General features: G+C 48.5%; 3 protein-coding genes across 6 annotated transcripts in view; 1 reads left to right on the plus strand and 2 right to left on the minus strand.

Annotated features, from left to right (window-relative positions):
* The first annotated feature begins 7,078 nt into the window (after window positions 1-7,078).
* Window positions 7,079-14,772, plus strand: Foxo4 (forkhead box O4). Its single transcript, XM_005401642.2, has 3 exons — window positions 7,079-8,192; window positions 11,950-13,006; window positions 13,318-14,772. The coding sequence occupies exons 1-3, from the start codon at window positions 7,707-7,709 to the stop codon at window positions 13,323-13,325; spliced, it is 1,551 nt and encodes a 516-aa protein (XP_005401699.1). The 5' UTR covers window positions 7,079-7,706; the 3' UTR covers window positions 13,326-14,772.
* Window positions 14,773-15,387: 615 nt separating this feature from the next.
* LOC102029508 (chromosome unknown open reading frame, human CXorf65) lies at window positions 15,388-17,540 on the minus strand. Of its 4 annotated transcripts, none has more exons than XM_005401646.2 (5): window positions 16,873-17,540; window positions 16,539-16,673; window positions 16,141-16,209; window positions 15,682-15,788; window positions 15,388-15,516 (listed from the first exon to the last, which is right to left on the minus strand). In XM_005401646.2, exons 1-5 carry the CDS (start codon window positions 17,105-17,107, stop codon window positions 15,412-15,414), a joined length of 651 nt encoding a protein of 216 aa, XP_005401703.1. In that variant the 5' UTR covers window positions 17,108-17,540; the 3' UTR covers window positions 15,388-15,411. The 4 variants fall into 4 exon arrangements, with proteins under 4 accessions (XP_005401703.1, XP_005401702.1, XP_005401704.1 ...); XM_005401645.2 differs by having other exon boundaries at window positions 15,676-15,788; XM_005401647.2 differs by having other exon boundaries at window positions 15,430-15,788; window positions 16,873-16,959; window positions 17,083-17,540.
* A 106-nt stretch (window positions 17,541-17,646) lies between these two features.
* Il2rg (interleukin 2 receptor, gamma) overlaps window positions 17,647-19,354 on the minus strand; it is a gene marked incomplete in the record, with an annotated part of 3,974 nt that continues 2,266 nt past the window's right edge. The window contains 4 exon segments of the mRNA XM_013502895.1: window positions 17,647-17,998; window positions 18,001-18,103; window positions 18,444-18,513; window positions 18,727-18,823. Of these exon segments, the coding sequence (XP_013358349.1) occupies window positions 17,925-17,998; window positions 18,001-18,103; window positions 18,444-18,513; window positions 18,727-18,823 (344 nt within the window).

The raw sequence follows: 19,354 nt of genomic DNA on the forward strand, positions 1-19,354 counted from the left end.
TTTTTTTTTGGTTTTTCTCCGGTACCGGGAACCGAACTCACGACCTTGCGCTTGCCAGGCAGGCGCTTCTGCCGCTGAGCTAAATCCCCAGCCCCTCATCCAGCTTCTAAAATGTATGGATCCAGCCTCAGTCAACAACAGAGCATACCAATACTTCTGCCCTTCATCAGAGAATAAATGCACTGCCGTTGGCCTCTGTGGTCCTATCAAAAGCCTGGCTGTGAGAAGAGATATTTATGGGCTATATTGTAAGAGACATTCTATCCATCCACTCCTTTAGGTGGCATTTTAAGTTGTGTACTCAGATCAAGTTAGAGCACCAGAAGGTTACATGCCTAAACCATCTGAGCTCAGCCCCTGCAGAAGTGTTTTAATGTTACATCCTTGGCGTTTAGCCAGGGTAGTTACAAGAAAGTACTATGGAAATCTCTGCTGCATGTGTTATGAAACTGTTACTGAGGACACTGTCCCTTCTGTGAGTCCTGCATGCGATATTTCTTATGGCATTTAGGGCCAGCAATGGACCATTACGTAGCTGTTAAAAATCATAGTTATGGGAGACAAAATATGAAAACATGTTTATGATAGATTCTTGGAAAAAAGCAGAACACAACATAGTATATAGACTAATTGGAACCACATAAAATTATATGTGTCTGTGGACAAGGACTAACACTGATAAACAAAGATAAAAATGGTATGAGGGCAACAGGATTAGAAGTGATGTTTTTTCAAAAGACTTTACTTGCTTTAGTCCTGCCTCTGTTTACAGTTGAGGAAACTAAGAATTCAGTGGCCGGAAAATCTCTATCTCTCTTGTGGAATGCTCTGCTTCTTTTTTCCTGATAACAAGTCTTGTGTAATTTGTTGCATTTCTCTCTGTACCTTGACTACCCAGAAAGGTAAGCTCACTGCTCAGTCAGTCATCATACATTACCTTTCTCTCCTTTTCCATACCTCTGATTTTCAATTTCTGTAATCTTATGACATGTGCACTCTTCTTTTGGTGAGGCGCTTCAGATCCCTTGTAGAAAGAAGCGCAACATAAAGCAGACCCCTCGGTTTAAAAGTAACACACAGTCAGGCTGGGTGTGGTGGCACACACCTGTAATCCCAGCACTTGGGAGACTGAGGCAGGAGGACCACTGTGAGTTCAAGGCCAGCCTGGGCTGCATTGTGAGATCTTGTCTCAAAAATAACTAAATAGATAGATGGATAAATAATTAAATAAATTAATGTTATATATAATCAAAGTAAGTTGGGAAAATATAAAAAAGGAAAAGGAGGGGCCAGGAAGATAGCTCAGTGGCGCAGCGCCTGCCTTGTAAGCTCGAGGTCCTGAGTTTGATTCCAGTACCAAAAATAAAGGAAAAAAAAGGAAAAGGAAAAAAGATAACCACTACTGACACATTTTGGTATTTCTTCCTATCTTTTCTCAACATATCTTAACCAAGTTATGAGAACATAATATACAAACTATCATACCCAGTTCTTCTTTCCCTGTAACTTTAAAATATAAGCAATTTTCGGACATTAGAAATACTTCCTTTCTTTGCAGTGATAAGCTTTAAATCCAGGGGCCTCAAACATGCTAATGCTCTACCACTGAGCCACTGAGCTACACCCCCCAGTCCCTTTTTTTTTCCCTGATGGGGGGGTGTTGTTTGGCAAATATCTCTGGCAAAAACTCTCCAGTAAAGAAGTATGAGGGCTGAGGATGTATCTCAGTGGTAGAGTGCTTGGCCAGCATACATGAAGCCCTGGGTTTGATCCCCAGCATTGGAAAAAAAAAAAAGGAATCTGACAAATATGCCAGTAGGACTTTCAAAAGGCAGAAATAAAGTGATCTACAGGAGGTTAAACAGGAAGCTCAAATATCCCTCAAAACCCAAAGTATAGCCAGGTGTGGTGGCACACACCTGTAATCCCAGCACTTGGGAGGCTGAGGCAGGAGGATCACTGCAAGTTTGAGGCCAGTATGGGCTACAAAGTGAGTTCAAGGCCAGCCTGAACTGCATAGCGAGATCCTGTCTCAAAAAGGCCAAAAAAAAAAAAAAATCCTGAGGCATGAAGTATTATGGAAGTTGTTCATGCATAGGGCCAAGACTGAATTTGTACAGATGTGAGGTATAAGCTCAGCCTAAGGCCAAAGGAGCAATGTCGAGTATTGTATCCAGATTGGAAGAAACATTTTAGAGCAAGAAACTCTGGAGATCACCTAATACAAGCAGAAAGGGAGAACTGACTTGTATATGCTCTGGAGTCAGATTGCCTAGATTAGTACCTCTGCCCTACCACTTTGTGACTCTGGATCCTTTACCTTAAGTCTCATTTTCCTTTGTGAAGTGCAAATAGTAATAGCATTTAGCTTATACACTTGTTGGGTAGGTTAAATCCAATAATTTGTATAAAGCACTTAGCATGACATCTAATAAAACCCAGTGCATGCTGTTTATTAATATTTGTGCAATTGCAATAAAAAAATTTTAAAAGAGCAAAAAAATGAGTATAATTAATATCGTTCAACTAGTTAGTGGCAGACTAATGACAAGATTCAGATCTTCTGACTCAGTCCAGTGCTCTTTTCATTACATCAGTCTGACCTTCGGAGTTCAGAAAGGACTGAAAATTACTTCCAACTTAGTAGTGAGGCCCACTCAGATCTACCGGGGACTAAAATCCGAGGCTTTTGGTCTAGGGTGCACTTTTGGGAAAGCAACTCACTAGTCTGGTGCCTGGAAAATAGCATGCTTTAAGGAATTGTTCATTAAGAGAAAAAAAAAATTTCATAGGACTGGAGATTGAACCCAGGGCCTTCACACTGAGCTACATCCCCAGCCCTTTTTCAATTTTTTTTTTTAAATTTTGAGGCAAGGTTTCACTAAGCCACCAATTTGCCCAGGCTGGGTTCTAACTTGTGATCATCTTACCTCAGCCTTCCAGAGTGCTGAGATTACAGATGCCACAGGACCAGCAAGGGAAGATATTTTTAAAAATAACACAGTTAAGCAGGCTTCTAAGACAGGGACCAGAAATGTTTCAAAGGAACACATGAGAAACAACTTAGGGAATGAGGCAAGAGGATCACAAGTTCAAGGCTAACCTGGGCTGCACAACAAGACTGACTTGTCTCAAAACGAAGGAAGAAGAAGGAGAAGCAGCAGAAGAAGAGGAGGAAGAGGAAGAAGAGAAAAGGAGGAGGAGGGGAAGAGGAAGAGGAAGAGGAAGGGAAAGAGGAAGAAGAAAGAAAGAAAGAAGAGAGGCAAAGAAATGCCTTTCTGGAAAAAGGACAAATGAAGATATGTATGTTCCATACGCATCTGTGAAGATCAGGGATGGGTAGAGGTGGTAATTTCAGAGTCCAGAAGTTTCTCATTGGTATTTATATTCACCACTACCTCTTTCCCTGTGGTTACTAGCAAAAATCCTATAAAACCTCTAGATGCGGACTGTGTTTTTTCAGAGCTGGGCAGGGTAACAAAGAAGTAGAGAAGCTGGGCATGGTGGTGCACACTTGTAATCCCAGCACTCAGGAGGCTGAGGCAAGAGGATCACTGTGAGTTCCAGACCAGCCTGGGCTACAAAGTGAGCTCAAGGCCAGCCTGAACTACACAGTGAAAACCTGTCTCAAAAGACAAAAATAATACCACGAAACAAAACAAAACAAAAACAAAAAATAAAGAAGCAGAGAAATGTCTATGTCAATTCAAATTAATAGAGCCGGGGAGGGGGTAGCACCCAGGTAGAAGAGCGGGTAGTGGCAGTGAAAGAAGCAAGGGAGCCAAACCCCTGTGATCCTCAAAAGAAAAAAGTGGTGAATCAGATGGCATCTGAGAACATAAACTCTGGGGTTTCAACTGGGAGAAAAGCCTGTGCCTCCCATAACCTGCCATATCTGTTCCTAGCATATGACAAGGGTGGTTTTCTGGGGGCCTCCTCTTAGCCCTCTTTCCTGGCCAGAGTCTCGTCTATTTTCCAAGGCTACCTTGCTGACGCTGGTACTTGCCTGAGGTGTATTCTAACACTGCCGTGGTAATGAGGTGAGTTACTCTGAACACACAAGCTTTAAAATCATAGTGTTTTTGTCACCCAACTGATCCTTTTGCTCCCCCTTCTAAAATATCTGGTCCTATGGTATATGATCATTTTTATCTGTCCAAGGTTTCAAGATACACTTTCATCTTGTGAAGGCTCAATGAACATCTACTTGATGGCAGAGTCTAGTGGGGAAGACAATATACTCTCATGAAATGAAAAGCCATGTATCTACAAGCATAAAATTACAGCATACAATTTTTTTTTTTTTGTCTTTTTAAGACAAAGTCTTGCTATGCAGTTCAGGTTGGCCTTGAGCTCACTTTGTAGCCCAGGCTGGCCTCGAACTCACAACGATCCTCCTGCCTCAGTCTTCCAAGTGCTGGGGTTACAAGTGTGCACCACCACACCCAGCAAGAATACAAACTGAATTCATAAAGGATCAGGTGGTGGAAAGTAGATAAGTGACCTGTCAGGTTGGGCTAGCTGGGGAAAGTTTCCAAGAGCACGCAAGTTTTGGGCTTTGAATTGGAAATATAAGGAGGCAACAAACGTGAGATAGTGGACAGGTGGACCTTTTCAAACAAATGCACACACAAAGGGGAGACAATGCAAGATATAACTCAAGCCAGGCCAGATGCCTGCACTGCCTTGCCATTTCCCCATCTCAGCAACGCTGCATGAGCTGCCACCACACCTATTTCCGTGAGAAGACAGCTCCTTATCATTTAGTGACCACAGGCTCTCTCCTCTACTAAATGAATTCATCACCCATAAAGCACTTACCAGATCCTCTAGATCTGGGCTACAAGAGGAAGAAACATATTCAGGAAATGCCTGCAAGGCCTTGTGAGCAGCTATGTCCCATCTTCCTAGTCTAGAGCCCAGTTAGGAATATATGGCCTTCTGTATGCCTTCTAGGTCACAGGCAGAGGACAAACAGATGTCGGAACAGAAGAATGAAGGACTGTGGAGAACCAAGATGGTTATTTTACCATCAGCAGGTTAATATCACTTTGAAGTGTCAATATACTGACAGCGCTGAAAAATCCTGCTTGCATGGATATCCTTCTTCACAGGAAAAAGGCCTCAACATCACAGAACATGTGTCAGGGATACTGCAAAGGGTAAACAAATTAAATTACAGTCCTTGTCCCTAGAAGCTTGAGGTCCAGCAGAAAACTTGGAACGTGGCCAAGTAGATAATATACATGATACAATTTAGTTAAAAGTTGTTAAATGTCCAAGGGTAATATCAGTTGAGTCCTGATCCCATTCATTCATTCAACTAACATTCATTTCTACTAGTGACCCAGAGCTGAGGTCACAGAGATACATAAAACATTCCTCAAGGAGCTTGCAGTTTTTTGGGAGAGACAGACAAGTAAACCAATACAGTTTGGGCCATATAGCATGAACCTGCCCCAAGGTGCTTGGGAATGCCGAAAACAGACCACATCTGCACTTAAAGGAGACAGGAAAAGCTATGTAGGAGTTTTCCAAAATAAGAGGCTTGAGGAAATAATAAGAGATGAAGTCCCAGGATGTAGACAGAAAGGTGTAAAGGGGCTCAGTTATTTCCAAGAAAACATGGAGAACTTTCACTGGTTGTAATTTAGCATGCCTAGCAAAAGCTGAGGCAGGAGCCAGGGATATAGCTCAGCAGTACAAGCACCTGCCTGGCAAGCGCAACGTCCTGAGTTCGATCCCTGGTACAAAAAAAAAAAAAAAGATGAGGCAGGAAAGGTGTGAAGTGACCTGAATATAAAAAAGTGACCTGCCAAGGTGTTTGAACTTGATCACATAGGCAATGGGGAAAATCAGAGAAAGTCTTAAACTGGGAAATTAAATGATCACATATAAGTCACAGGATGCCAGTTCTTCTGCCTCCTAGGTCATTCTCCTGTCTCCTTGAGCAAGCCACTTACCTCTGAGTATTATTAGTGTCTTCATCTCTGAAACAGGGATAATAGTGGTACCCACCTCACAGGACTGAGACGAAAAGTAAATGAGCAAACCAATTAGCAGTGACTGGCACATAACAAGCGTTCCCTAAATTTTAGCTGGAATTACTGGGCATTTTTCTCAGAATGGTAACAGTGTTAGCAACACAGAACATAAACTGTAGTGGAGAAAGACTGATGGAAAGAGATCTTATTAAGACGATGTCACAATTAAAATCCTAAATAAGGTCTCCGGCTAGGATTTGGATGAAGCAAGTTAGGGAGATGAAAAGGTCTAGATTTGGAGCCTGGGTAGATCAGGACAACCATTAGCCAAATTCAGAGATCAAGGGTATCCAGAGGGAAGAAATGTGGGTGCAGGAACAGATAAGAAGTTCAGTTCGGGACCTGTTAAACAAAAAGCGAAGCTGTTTAAAATGGGAACCAGAAGAATATCAATACTTAAGAGGAGTCCAGGAGAAGCGGTAGAGGAAACTAGCGAGAAAGAGCTCACTGTCAGTGTTAACTGTGTGTGGTGGGGACAGAGGCGAGCGGAGACCACCGCAAGCGGCTGTTTATGTGATACACGCCTCCCACCGATCACCCCCACCCGCAACATGCATACTTTTTTTTGTACCGAGAATCGAACCTAGGACCTTGCGCTTGCCAGGCAAGCGCTGTACCGCTGAGCTATATCCCCAGCCCGTACATATTTTTAGGCAGTTTTTTCATTCTTGCTTCACTGTTTTGTGCTTCTTGGAGACAAAGTGTTTTTCCTCTTGGTCGCTCTTAAGGAGGGAAAAGGTCTAGCATCTCCCAATACGGTAAAATATAAGGGACCCCGAATTAGGGAGCAGGTGCAAGGGGGAGGGGGCAGGAAAATTATTTTTATGAAAAGGAAAAAAGTCCGCGACGACCTCTAATAATTAAAGTTCCACCTCCCCATATCCTGCCACGCCGCTCTCCTGCCGCCGATTTCGGGCTCCTGGTCGCAAAGGAGGACGGGAGATGTAGTCCTTAAGACCGACCAGGGTGGCACGCCTGAAGAACTCGGTTTCCCAGGTGGCTCTCCAGGCGCGTGCGCAGATGGCTGCCCCGGCGAGTGGTAAACAGAGACGTCAGGCGGGGGCTGCTGCTTGGAGCAAAACAAAAGGGAAACCCGGGGGGCGGGGGGTGGGGGGTTGATCTGGGAACTGGTGCTGGAATAAGAGAGGCTGGGGCTGCAAGAACCTTGACCCCAATAAGAGTGGCGAGAAGGGAAGAGGCGGGGGAAGGGGAGTCAGGGGAGGGGCAAGTGACGCGGGGGAGCGGGGTTTGGGGGAGGGCAGTTCCCCGGGAGGAGGAAATTTGGGAGGAGTGTCCGGGGGGCAGCAACTTAAAAGGGGGAGGGAACTGCTGCTGGGAAGACGTTCGATGATGGGAGCGCAATGTATGAGGGGATACCGTGCCTCAGGTTTAAAAGAGCAGGAAGCTGAGTGAGAGCTTGGAGAAAAAGTGTCTGCGCTAGGCGGCGGTTACAGGTGGTGTCTCTAAAGAGCGCTGAGGCTCCAGGCTGTAGTCGGCGAGGAGATCAGAGAACTGTGTGGAAGAGACAGTTTGGGGACTACCGTCCTGAGGTGAGGGGGGGCAGTTCATGACTTTCTTGGGACAGCGGGAATGTGCCTCCTGGCCCTCGGTGCTTCCCCCCTTGGGGGAGGCATGGTGAGGGACTCTGGCAGGCTCTACTGAATGCTGAGCTGCGGAGGTCCAACTCCACGTATGGATCCAGGGAATAAGAATCCAGCCACAGAGGCTGCCGCGATTGTAGACCTCGATCCCGACTTCGAACCCCAGAGCCGTCCCCGCTCCTGCACCTGGCCCCTTCCTAGACCAGAGCTTGCTACTGAGCCGTCCGAGCCGCCCGAGGTGGAGCCAGGTCTGGGACAGAAGGTACACACGGAGGGGCGCTCCGAGCCGATCCTGTTGCCCTCCCGGCTCCCAGAGCCGGCAGGGGGCCCCCAGCCGGGGATCCTGGGGGCTGTAACAACAGGTCCTCGGAAGGGAGGCTCCCGCCGGAATGCCTGGGGAAATCAGTCATATGCAGAACTCATCAGCCAGGCCATTGAAAGCGCCCCAGAGAAGCGACTGACACTCGCTCAGATCTACGAGTGGATGGTCCGCACTGTGCCCTACTTCAAGGACAAGGGTGACAGCAACAGCTCCGCGGGATGGAAGGTAACTATGACCCCCTTACCTGAATCCCAACACCACCTATTCCTGGGTCCCTCAACCCCCTTACTCTTACTGTGAGACCCTTCTTAACACCCTCCCGCCCCATACCTTTGGGAAGTCTAGAGATCCAACTTAAGTCTTAAAGTAGACAAACATTTACTTGGTATATAGTATATGCCACACTCAGAGCTTGATGCTGGAGGGTCACGGATGAATTAAGACAGTCCCTACCATAGAGAAAAGCAAATTCGCTGCTCTCTGTTCAACACTTCCAGCACTTTGGCTTGGGCTGCCCCAAACACTTATTCCCACAGAGAAATCTTTACTCTATACAGCAGGAACTGTGTAAATTCCCTGCATGAACCTAGCCTTTCCTCCTCCTCCACCTCCTACCCCAGCACCTTTTCTCCCATTCCTGTGGGATTACTTGAATTCCCTGCTTGCCTCCCTATACCTCAGTGTAGAGAGGTACTATTCTAGGATTGCTCTACCGGGAGAAGGGAGTGGGTGGCAAAGGGTAAAAAGAGTGGTATTCATGGGGAAAAGCAGTTGATCTTACGCACTAAGAAGAAAAAGGACTGTGAGCTGCTACCTGACTCAGTTTACCCTATAAGAAATTCTCCCTTGAAAGGGGCTCTCCAAACTTTTGGGGGAAAGTCATGATTTACCGTAGAAGAATATTACTCATGAGAAAGGATGTAGGACTCTGACTTTAAAGCACAAGGTTGGGAGTTCCCTTGGCCTTTCACGAAGAAACTGTGGGGAAAGAACTCCCAAGATACTCTAACAAAAACTTGCCGTAAGAAATACATGCTCTAATCACAACGTCGGGGAGCTTCAACCCATATTAATGGGTTGCGCCTCCGTAGTTGGTGAGGTCAGCATACAGGAACAAGGATGAGCAGAGGGTCTTCCCCCTGGTATCAGAGATTAAGGGATCAGATCTGCAGTATGTGTAAGGGCTGGACAGAACAGAAGACAGGACAGCTGAGTGAGACCCTTTGCACTATTTCTGGGTAGACTGCCACACCACAGTCTAAGCTCATAAAGAGCTCCCCTCCTTGGACCCAGCCTACACAGCTGTTTTTCTTTTCCCTTAGGTTCATTTTCCAGGGTAGAAGAAATAACCATGAGTTGTTAGTTATACTGTGGGAATACAGTCCTTCCTTTATAGCTTACAAAATAGTTTTAAATTTTTTTTGTTTTATTAATCTTCACAGCAATTCCGAGGTTCTACATTTTACATGTTAGGAAACAAAGGTACAGAAAGCTTAGGAAATGTACCTACTATCAGCAGAATGAAGACTTGAACTCAGTTCTAAGTACGAATCCTGTTTCTCTAAGAAGCACATGGCTTGCTTTCATTAGAATGATTGCAAAACCAAATCAGGCTGAGTCTGGGGCTTCCAAGGCCCCCATCAATCTCCCAGGAGGAAGCTTTAACCGGAGTTGGCTTCCCCGGTGATGTGCCAAGGTTACTCCCACCCCACCAGGGGGCGGCACTCACTCAGAACAAGAGTGCTTAGGTTAGGTGGCTTGGGGAGCAAATAGCAGTCACCCTCCCCACAAGCATGTAAGAGTTACAGACATCTAGGGAACCCACCTCTCCCACTTGCTAGTTCCAAGGCTTAAGGAAGAAAAGATGAACAAATGGACTACAGAGGTACTACGTAGTAGGGTAAGGAATGGCCTTTCTCGGTAAACCCAGAGTTAAAGAATGCGAAGGGATGAAATCACAGTGCCAGGAGTCACTCTGGTCCTTAGTTACTAAGAGCCCCGGCCAGATGGACAAGTGCAAGTCCTTGAAGGAGCTACAAGCATTTGTGCAGCAAGAGAAATTGGAGTGCCATGACCACAAGGTCCCAGGGAGATAAGTTCTTTGGCTAAGGAGCTGTGGAATAAAAAGCTGCTCAAGAGCGCTCCCCAAGCAAAGGGTCTCCTTATCTGAAAGCACCAGAGACACATGAGTGGCTCCCTGCTGTCCATAGCCTCAACCTCCTATTTGCTCCAAGCACATCTAGCTCCTCCTGAGTTTCTAAACTAAAGAGCTCCATGTGGGAGGTCAAATGCCCTTAAGGGTAGAGAGACTATCCACAAATTCCTGAGGAGAAGTTGGGGAAAGGAACTAAGAGATAGGGAGGAGAAGGGGGGGACCAGAACCGTGGCGCAACTAGCCTTCAGCCGCCAATAAAAATGAGCTACACCCAGAGCTTAAGAAGCTGCCCATCTCAGTCTTGCTCCCTGGCCTTAGGGTGGAGTGTCCCTATCAGAATGATACCAGTGAGCCCATAGCTTCCAATACCCAAGGCACGAAAAGAGCTGGCGGAACCCGGGGGTGGGATTCAGCCTGTAATCCCAGCACTCTTGGAGACGGAGGCCGGAGGATCCCATTTTCAAGACCAGCCTGAGCAATTTAGTGACAGTAGGGGGACACTGATAGAGCCTCAGAGGGAGCCTCATTGCCCTCACTCAGGGGCCACTCACCAGTCAGGTAAGAAATATTGAATTTGATACGTCGTGGGCTTGGTACTCTGAGGGTGCACTGTTGGGAGGCTGTGGGATTGGAGAGCATTGTCTGTGCCCTTAGCTCTTACACTTGATGAGTCTGCCAGCTGTGATGGCGCACGCCTGTAATCCCACCACTCAGGAGGCTGAGGCAGGAGGATCTTTGCAAGTTCAAGATCAGCCTGGGCTACAAAGTGAGCTCAAGGCCAGCCTGAACTGCATAGCGAGACCCTGTCTCAAAAAAGACCAAAAAAAAAAAATACACTTGATGAGTCTAATTATATGAAACCGTAAACCATGAAATATACGTAGATTGATTACAATTGTGTGGGACAGACTAAAAATACTGTGCAAAAAATCTGGCTGCGTTATAAAAAAGAGGCAGTACTTAAACTTGGTCTTAAAGAACTAGGAGAATTTGGAGAGGAGATCCTTCCTCGGAAAAAAGAGGGAGGGATAGATTGTGCCTCATAAATGTGGTGAAATGTGTATGTCAAAATAAAGCTGAATTTCAGCAAGGGGAAGGAATCTTCCGATCCTATGGAGAGCTGGTGGCCCAAATGCTTAGTGGGGAAAGGAGCACCTGCTGCGTTGAGGTTCCAGCCCCTCAGCCTCTTCAGAGAACTGGCCTAGGTCAGGGGTGTATGACCACTGTCCTATATCTCCACCTAGCCTGCTGTGCAGAAAAGGGGTGGAGGCCAGGCATAGTGGCACACACCTGTAATCCCAGCACCTCCGAGGCTGAGGTAGGAGGATCGCTGCAAGTTTGAGACCAGTCTGGGCTACAGAGTGAGCTCAAGGCCAGCCTGGGCCACATAACGCGCGAGACTCTTGTCCCGAAAAAAAAAGAAAGAAAGAATAGGGGTGGAGTTACGGAATGCTTTTTCCCATCTCAACTTTAGTTCTTGCTGGGTCACTAGCCCTAGATACTCCCTAGGCATGTGGGAGGGGCTTTCCCCAGGTGGGCACTCTGCCCTCTGTAGTGGGTTGTTACTTTACCTTGGGTACCCCTGTGCAGAAGTCAGGAGCAGAGTCTGAGCCACTTGTCCTAGAAGGGGAGCTGCATGGTCTGCTCCTCTCCCCCTCTTCAGCCCTCGCCTCTCCCCTCTGCTAGTTTTCCCCCTGATCTGACTTTGAGTGTACAGGTGCACCCCTGCTGTGTCCCACCCTCCCCCTTAGGCAGCTAACCTGCTGGCCACCAGCCGCCCCCTCCCCACACCTCATGCCTCTTTCCTGCTTTCTCTGCCCCCTCCAGAACTCAATCCGCCACAACCTGTCCTTGCACAGCAAGTTCATCAAGGTTCACAACGAGGCCACCGGCAAGAGCTCTTGGTGGATGCTGAACCCTGAGGGAGGCAAGAGCGGCAAGGCACCCCGCCGCAGGGCTGCCTCCATGGATAACACCAGCAAGCTGCTCCGGGGCCGCAGCAAGGCCCCCAAGAAGAAACCATCTGTGCTGCCGGCTCCACCTGAAGGTGCCACTCCCACAAGCCCTATCGGCCACTTCGCCAAGTGGTCAGGCAGCCCTTGTTCTCGAAGCCGTGAAGAAGCCGATGTGTGGACCACCTTCCGTCCACGAAGCAGTTCAAATGCTAGCACTGTCAGCACCCGGCTGTCCCCCATGAGACCGGAATCTGAGGTGCTGGCAGAGGAGGAAATACCAGCCTCAGTCAGCAGCTACGCAGGGGGTGTCCCCCCGCTAAATGAAGATCTAGAGCTGTTAGATGGGCTCAATCTCACATCTCCCCACTCGCTGCTGTCCCGGAGCAGTCTCTCGGGCTTCTCTCTGCAGCATGCTGGGGTTACTGGCCCCTTACACGCCTACAGCACCTCCCTCTTCAGCGCAGCAGAAGGGCCCCTGGCAGCAGGAGAAGGGTGCTTCTCAAGCTCCCAGTCTCTGGAGGCCCTGCTCACTTCTGATACACCACCACCCCCTGCCGATGTCCTCATGACCCAGGTAGATCCTATTCTGTCCCAGGCTCCTACACTTCTGTTGCTGGGGGGGATACCTTCCTCCAGTAAGCTGCCCACAGGAGTGGGCCTGTGTTCCAAGCCCCTAGAAGCTCCAGGGCCCAGCAGTCTGGTTCCCAGCCTTCCTGTAATGGTACCGCCTCCAGTCATGGCAGGTGCTCCCATCCCCAAGGCCCCGGGAACTCCTGCGCCCACCCCTTCTACTGAAGCAGCAAGCCACGACAGGATGCCTCAGGATCTAGATCTTGATATGTACATGGAGAACCTGGAGTGTGACATGGATAACATCATCAGTGACCTCATGGATGGGGGTGAGGGACTGGACTTCAACTTTGAGCCAGGTATGGCACCCTAGAATCACCTCAGCATCTGAGAACCTATGTCTACTCCTGGATGTCCCCTGAGCCAGGGAGAGATTTAGAAAAGGGGTAGTTAGAGCTTCTGGGGAACTGGGGAGATGTCATGTTATAGTGACAGTTTCCAAATGGGACCTCAGGCCCGTCAGCAGTACCCTAACCCCACAAGGCAGCAGAGAAGGGGTATGTGTGTAGGGAGAGGGTGTCTGTTCTCCGGGGCATGAATCTGGACGGTGGGCAGCTGGCCCGCCCCCAGATGAATCTCTTACTTTGTCCTCTGTTTCCTCTTCCCACAGATCCCTGAGTCGTGGCTGGAAGATTTGTCCCCTGCTTCAGAGATGGAGCCAGACGCATTCATATCCACTCTTTTCCCTTGAGCCCTCCCCAGGAATTTGGGACCCTGCCTCCGAGCTAGAGTGGGGTCTAGTCACACAAACGGGTATTGAGGATTGTGAAGATAAAGCTGCCCCATATGGGGTCGAGGGGGGGTTATTCTCACTGTGCCAATTAGGAGGTAAGGCCCTTTTTCAGGGGCCATCCTCAGCTTCCCCCATTCCCATCCCTGGAAGCGGGGGCCAGCAGTGCTGTTGGAAATGTGAAGTCACCAGTGGCCTTACCCCTGCCTTTGGGAGCAGGGCTTTTTGTAGAGAGTCTTATCTGAGCTGGGCCAGGCTAAATTGAGCCTGGGATTTTTATGCAGTGGCCCCTTAGACCAGTGGTGTGGGGTGGGTGGGTGGGATAGGGGACCTTAAAGAGCCAAAGGTCTGAGCACTGGAGTGGCTCACCAGACCAGTCACCTTTGGAAGGCTGCAGATAACAGAAAGGCTTTTTATAAACTTTTAAAGAAATATAAACACAAATATAGAGATTTTTAATAGTGGCAAGGTGCTAGTGATGGCGAGAACGCTTTTTTCTTTCTGAAGGCTTTGTCATAATGACATGATACAAACACTACAGACAGTAGTAGAGGAGACACGGGAAGTAGGGGTGAGGAGGGGAGCAATAGCAAACGAGAGCTTCCATTTGGACCAGGTCTAGAAAAAGGTCCATGCATAACTAAGTTAGAGTTGCCCTAAGGAAAAACTTAAGCCAAGTGCCCTCCTATGGTCAGCTTATACCAGTGGTGGCGAACCTATGGCCTGGGTGCTGCGGCGGACTGTTTGTTTCATTGAAAGCTCTAAAAGGTTCACCATCACTGACTTATACCTAGGAGGGTGTGGTGTTGGTGGCCACCCTCTTGTATGACCCATTGTGGGTTCCTACTACTGGGGGAGAGTGTGTTGAAGGCCTGAAATTAGCTCAGGGCCTGGGAAGGGGCAGGAGAGAGGAGAAGAGGAGGAAAGGATTTAGAATGGTAAAGTTAGGTACAGAGACTTCCCTGTACCAGGCCCCTGCCAGCTGTCCCTGCTTTTCTTTTCCTTCCCTGACTACAGGGGCTATGTGGAAGTGGGGGAGGGAGAAGCTGGGAAGCCTGACTGAGGGTCTGGGAAATGAGCAGAGATGGGGGAATGTGGATCAGGTTTACTAGCACCTGCTAGGGAGGCCATCTGGGGTTCTTTCTCCACCCCAGCCCCCAAAGCAGCCCCTCCCTCAGTGACCTTTGCACTGTCCCCTCCCCCGCCCCTGCTGTGGGATCCCATCGTTTCCTGTGTCAGCGCTTGGCCTACCCAGATTGTATCATGTGCTAGATTTGAGTGGGGAAGTGTGTCAAATCAATAAACGAATAAATTCAATAAATGCCTATAACCAGCTCAGGTTTCTGCTGCCTTGCTGCTCCCCTCCGACGAGGGAAAGGGTAGTTAAATCAAGGTCGGGTGGGAAGGACTGCCCCAGGCAGAGAGGTGGGGGTGGAGAATTTCAGCCTGGGAGGTAGTGGAGGGTGTGGGGGAGGGACACCTAACCGGAGCCAGAGTGGAGAGGTCGGCCTCCCAAGGCGAGCTAGGCTGGTTTGAGAAGACTCCGCCCCCTTCTCCATCCCTCAAAGACTCCTGTACTAGACCTCATTCAGCCTTTCCTCCCCTCACCCTTGTGCTCACTAGCCCTCTCCTTCCACTCCGGTCCAGCTTCCCCAGTGCCTGGGGCCTACTGAAGCCTTAGTGCCGGTGGTAGGGAGGAGTCTTTCTCCGAAAAAGACCTTCATGAACCTGATCCACTATGGCGCCCGCCTGTAACCCCAGCTACTCGGGAAGCTGAGGCAGGAGGATCACAAATTCCAGTCCCTGGGCAATTTAGCAAAACCCTGTCTCAAATAGGGCTGCGGATGTAGCTCAGTGGTAGACCACCCACGGGCTCAATCCCCAGTGCCCGAAGGAAAAAAAAGGAAAAGGAACACTTTAAATTCTAGGAGTTTCATACCCAGAGTACTGTTCTCATTTGGTTGCTTTATTGAGTCATCGATGTCCTCTCCGACCGTGAAAATCTACTCTGGTCTTAAAGTGCAGGCCCTTTCGAGGAGCGGGAGGGGGCCCGTGATCATCCGATCTTCCCGATTTGGACTAGAAAGGCAAAGTAAGGAGATGAAGGACGAGCCTCTTCAGGGAAGGTAATGAAAGGAGAAAAGGGGACACGGATTCGAAAAGGAAATTCAATTCCTTAAGCAGAAGGGGGGAATATCCAGTTTGCTGGTAGAAAGAGAACAAACTGCGCTTAAATACTCTTACTGGGAGGTTCACAGTAGACTCAATTGTAGTGACCCGCTTGGCTTCTATGATTTTAAGCGTCTTCACTCGGTTCCTCTCTAAGATCTCACACTGTGTACGCAGCGCATCTAGGAACCAGAAAAAGACACCTGCACCTCCTAGGCCTTGAGACCTTACCCATACTGACCCTCCCACCATCCAGATGATCATCTGGAGTAACCTGGCCTGAGATGTTAAAATGATAGGGTGGTAATAGGGAGAGATACACAGAGAGGATAGTGGAGAAATGGGGGGGCACATGCACACTCTACCTGGATTTAATTAAACATCCCTCCTGAAGTGGAGCTGCACCCTGTCCCCCTTTCTCTAGGCTTCTATGATCCCACCTATCATGGTACGCTAGTCTCACCATACATTTGCCATCATACAGCTCCCTAGCACACTCTCCACATTCTTTTCCTCTCCCATCATACTCCTTACCAAGCACTTCGGGTTCTGGATTCTTCAGGAGGGGCACAATAGCTCTGTAGGAATTCTCAATCCTGGTTCCTGTGAACATAACAGTGCAATATCCCCAGCCCCTGTCACCTGGTCTGCACCCTTATGGAGTGCGAGATTTCAGGACTCTAACACTAAACACTGCTTTGAATTGCTTTGCCTTATTTCTTCCCCTTAGGTATGGACTTCAGGGGGAGTTTCAGACACTAAGAAGCGGAGAGCATGCACCTAACTTACTGTCACAGAGGCAGTGGCCTGTCTTAGCCTTCTTAAAAATGGTCAATTTGGATCTGGTGAAAGGTGTTCTATTTTAAGGATAAAGTTCATTATCCATCTTCAGGTCCTTGCTGTATCTCTAGGGAACACTCTCAAACCTCTACCTGGTGCCCCACGTTCCACCTTACAGACGTAGTAGGTGTTTCGAGCTGTAAGGAATTTGCTGGCATATTCTCCAGGGGTCTTCAGCATGAAAAACATCTTCAGTATCCCCGCTTCATCACACAAATCGATGATGTCTGGAGGAAAGCCACAGGATAATTGGGGCAGCTGAGGACAGACAACGAGAGCAAAAGGGACCAGGGATCCTCCAGACGGGGTTGGAGGAAGCTTCAGGGGTTAGAGTAACTCTCTTCTTGTCAAGAGGAGGGTTTACCAACTAAATATAACTCTACTGCTTCTGATCTTGTCCATTAATCCCCTCCCCAAACTCCTCACCTCGTTTACGCAAGCCCACTTTAGCGCGGGTGTAATGCATCAACAGGAGGACAGAGCAATTGATATTAAGCAGAAACTGCTGGTTATCTGAGAAGAGATATAGGATGGGGTATATGGGCCCTTCTATACTTACACCATCTCTGTGATCGACATTGCCCTCAAGCCTCCCCACACCCATTCCCAGACCTTCAGCTCTGTGCTGCCCCTCACCTCCATGTTTGATGAAGACAAACATACTCTCAAGATCATCTCACTCTTCGGAGAGGCCCCTGTCGAGTTTTGTGGGAGGAGGATGTTCTAGAGGACCTGGCGGGGAGGCCAGGTGGGCCCGTGGGTTGAGAGACTAGAGGGGCAACTGGACCTCACAAGCCGAGAAAACCCACACTGGGCAGAGAAGAGAAAGCTTTTGGCAGTTGTGGATAACCAGCATCTCTGGGGTGGGGCCTGAGGCCCAGGTGAGGGATTGTGAGGTCAGAAGGGGTATTTGTAGCAGAAGGTGGAGTAAGGCTAAAGAGAGAATTTGGGTGGGGTCTGTAAAAGATTTGTTGGGTATGGCATGGAGGGGGAGGTTAAATGCAAAACTGAACTGGACCTGGAATGATTGCAGAAACTTACTGAAGAAAAGTTTCCAGAATACTCCTTTTTAGTTCATTTGCAGTACTATCACTTCCACAACATAACTCTACTTCTTTTTCCTCCCCTTGCACCATGACTCCCACCCTCCTTGCACCCCGTATTGCCCCTGCTCCCCACCTCCACGACAGACATTCTTGATGATTGTGAACAGAAACTTTATTTCTCATTGAAACAGGGAGAAAGAATCCTGTAAACAGGAAGGGCCAGCCTCGGGGAGATAAGAAACATGTACAGGGCAAAGGGGCATTTCTCAAATAGGGGATATTGAGCGAAGGGGCAATTACATGGGGCACCAAATCCAAAATTAGCCACAGGGGATGGAATGCGCATTGGGCATTTTATCAGAAGGGTGGATGAGAGGGTGTTAGCAACACCGAGGGCTATAGGATGCTGGGCTTCTGTCAGGGAACTGGGGCTCAGGTTTTGGACTTCAGGGTGTAACATGGGGAAGCCCTGTAGGGCTGGTTGCAGGAGGAGCCCCCAGGCCCCTCCCTTGGGCCTCTCCTTTTGGGGGAATCTCACTGACGTGGCAGAGCCGTTCACTGTAGTCTGGCTGCAGACTCTCGGCCAGTCCCTTAGACACACCACTCCAGGCCTAAAGACAGATATCCCCTGGTCAAAGGTCAGTTAGGGGCAGGAAGCGAAAAACACAAGCTGTGTGCCAGAGAAGCTCTCAAGATATCTGCAACCACTGTGATTACAGATAGGACACCCAGATTCCTGGGCCCTCAATACCACCATTTGCATCTGTCTCCCGCAACCTATAATGGATTCTTCTGTGCGTCTCTCTGCAGTCCATCCCCCATTTGGTTGGCCACATCCCGACAGTGCCGACCCCCTCTCCCTCTACCCTGACCCCCTCCCCTACCAACATCCATCTTGCTGGCCAGCAGTTGGCAACTGACAGACTGCAATATGTTTAATAGCATTCTCACCGAAAAGTTCCCATGGTATTCAGTGACCAGATCCTCTAGGTTCTTGAGGGTGGGAATTCGAGGCATTGTCCTGATGGGAGAAAGGGAACAGGACCACCTAAGTTAAAGCTCGGGGGATTCTGTGCTTTTTTGTGTGCCTGCAGCTCCCTCCCATCACCATACCTTCTTGGATGATCCCTCATTCCTTAGTGTCTTGCCCTCAAGCCCTGGAGACCCTGAAATAATCTTCCTTCACTCCTCCCAACCAGCACACTTCATTTTTTTGAGCTTTCTGAAATCTCACCGTTCTAGCCAGCAATACACAAAGAAGAGGCTAATAATCAATCCCATGGAGCCAACAGGGATAAGCACAGCTTTTGTTATAAACAACCACGGATTCTCTACGGAAAAAAAGAAATGAAAATGAATCTTACTTTGTGGCCCCCATGACGAGGGTACTAGGCATCATGTGAAACACACTCCCTCTACATTTTACAGAGCAATCATTATCTACATTTTACAGATGAGAAAAGGAGCAATCATTATCTACATTTTACAGATCAGAAAACAGAATGAAAGAGCGGTCAGTCTGGTTCCAAGGCCGTCTTCGCCATGCGGGCTCCCTGGAATGCTGGAGAGAAATCATACCTATTCCATATTCCCTTGAGCACCTTTTGGCCTCTTTTTCAATCCACTCCTCCTACCCGATAACACACAACCCAAGCCTGCAGGGAAAACCCCCACACCCCAGGAATTGAGGTCAAACTGTGAGGGGAGGGGAGGGGAGGGGAGGGGCCCAGGAGTGAGAGAAATGAGGGAGGAATGAGCACCCGCTGCAGCCAGAGGCACCAGAGTATCAAATACAAGAGGGCTGAAAGGCCCAGGATATGGCTCGTGGTAGAGCATTTGCTTACCATGTGTGCAGTGCTGAG

This window comes from Chinchilla lanigera, unplaced genomic scaffold, assembly GCF_000276665.1.
Source record: "Chinchilla lanigera isolate Chin_1 unplaced genomic scaffold, ChiLan1.0 scaffold00074, whole genome shotgun sequence".
NCBI classification, from domain to species: domain Eukaryota; kingdom Metazoa; phylum Chordata; class Mammalia; order Rodentia; family Chinchillidae; genus Chinchilla; species Chinchilla lanigera.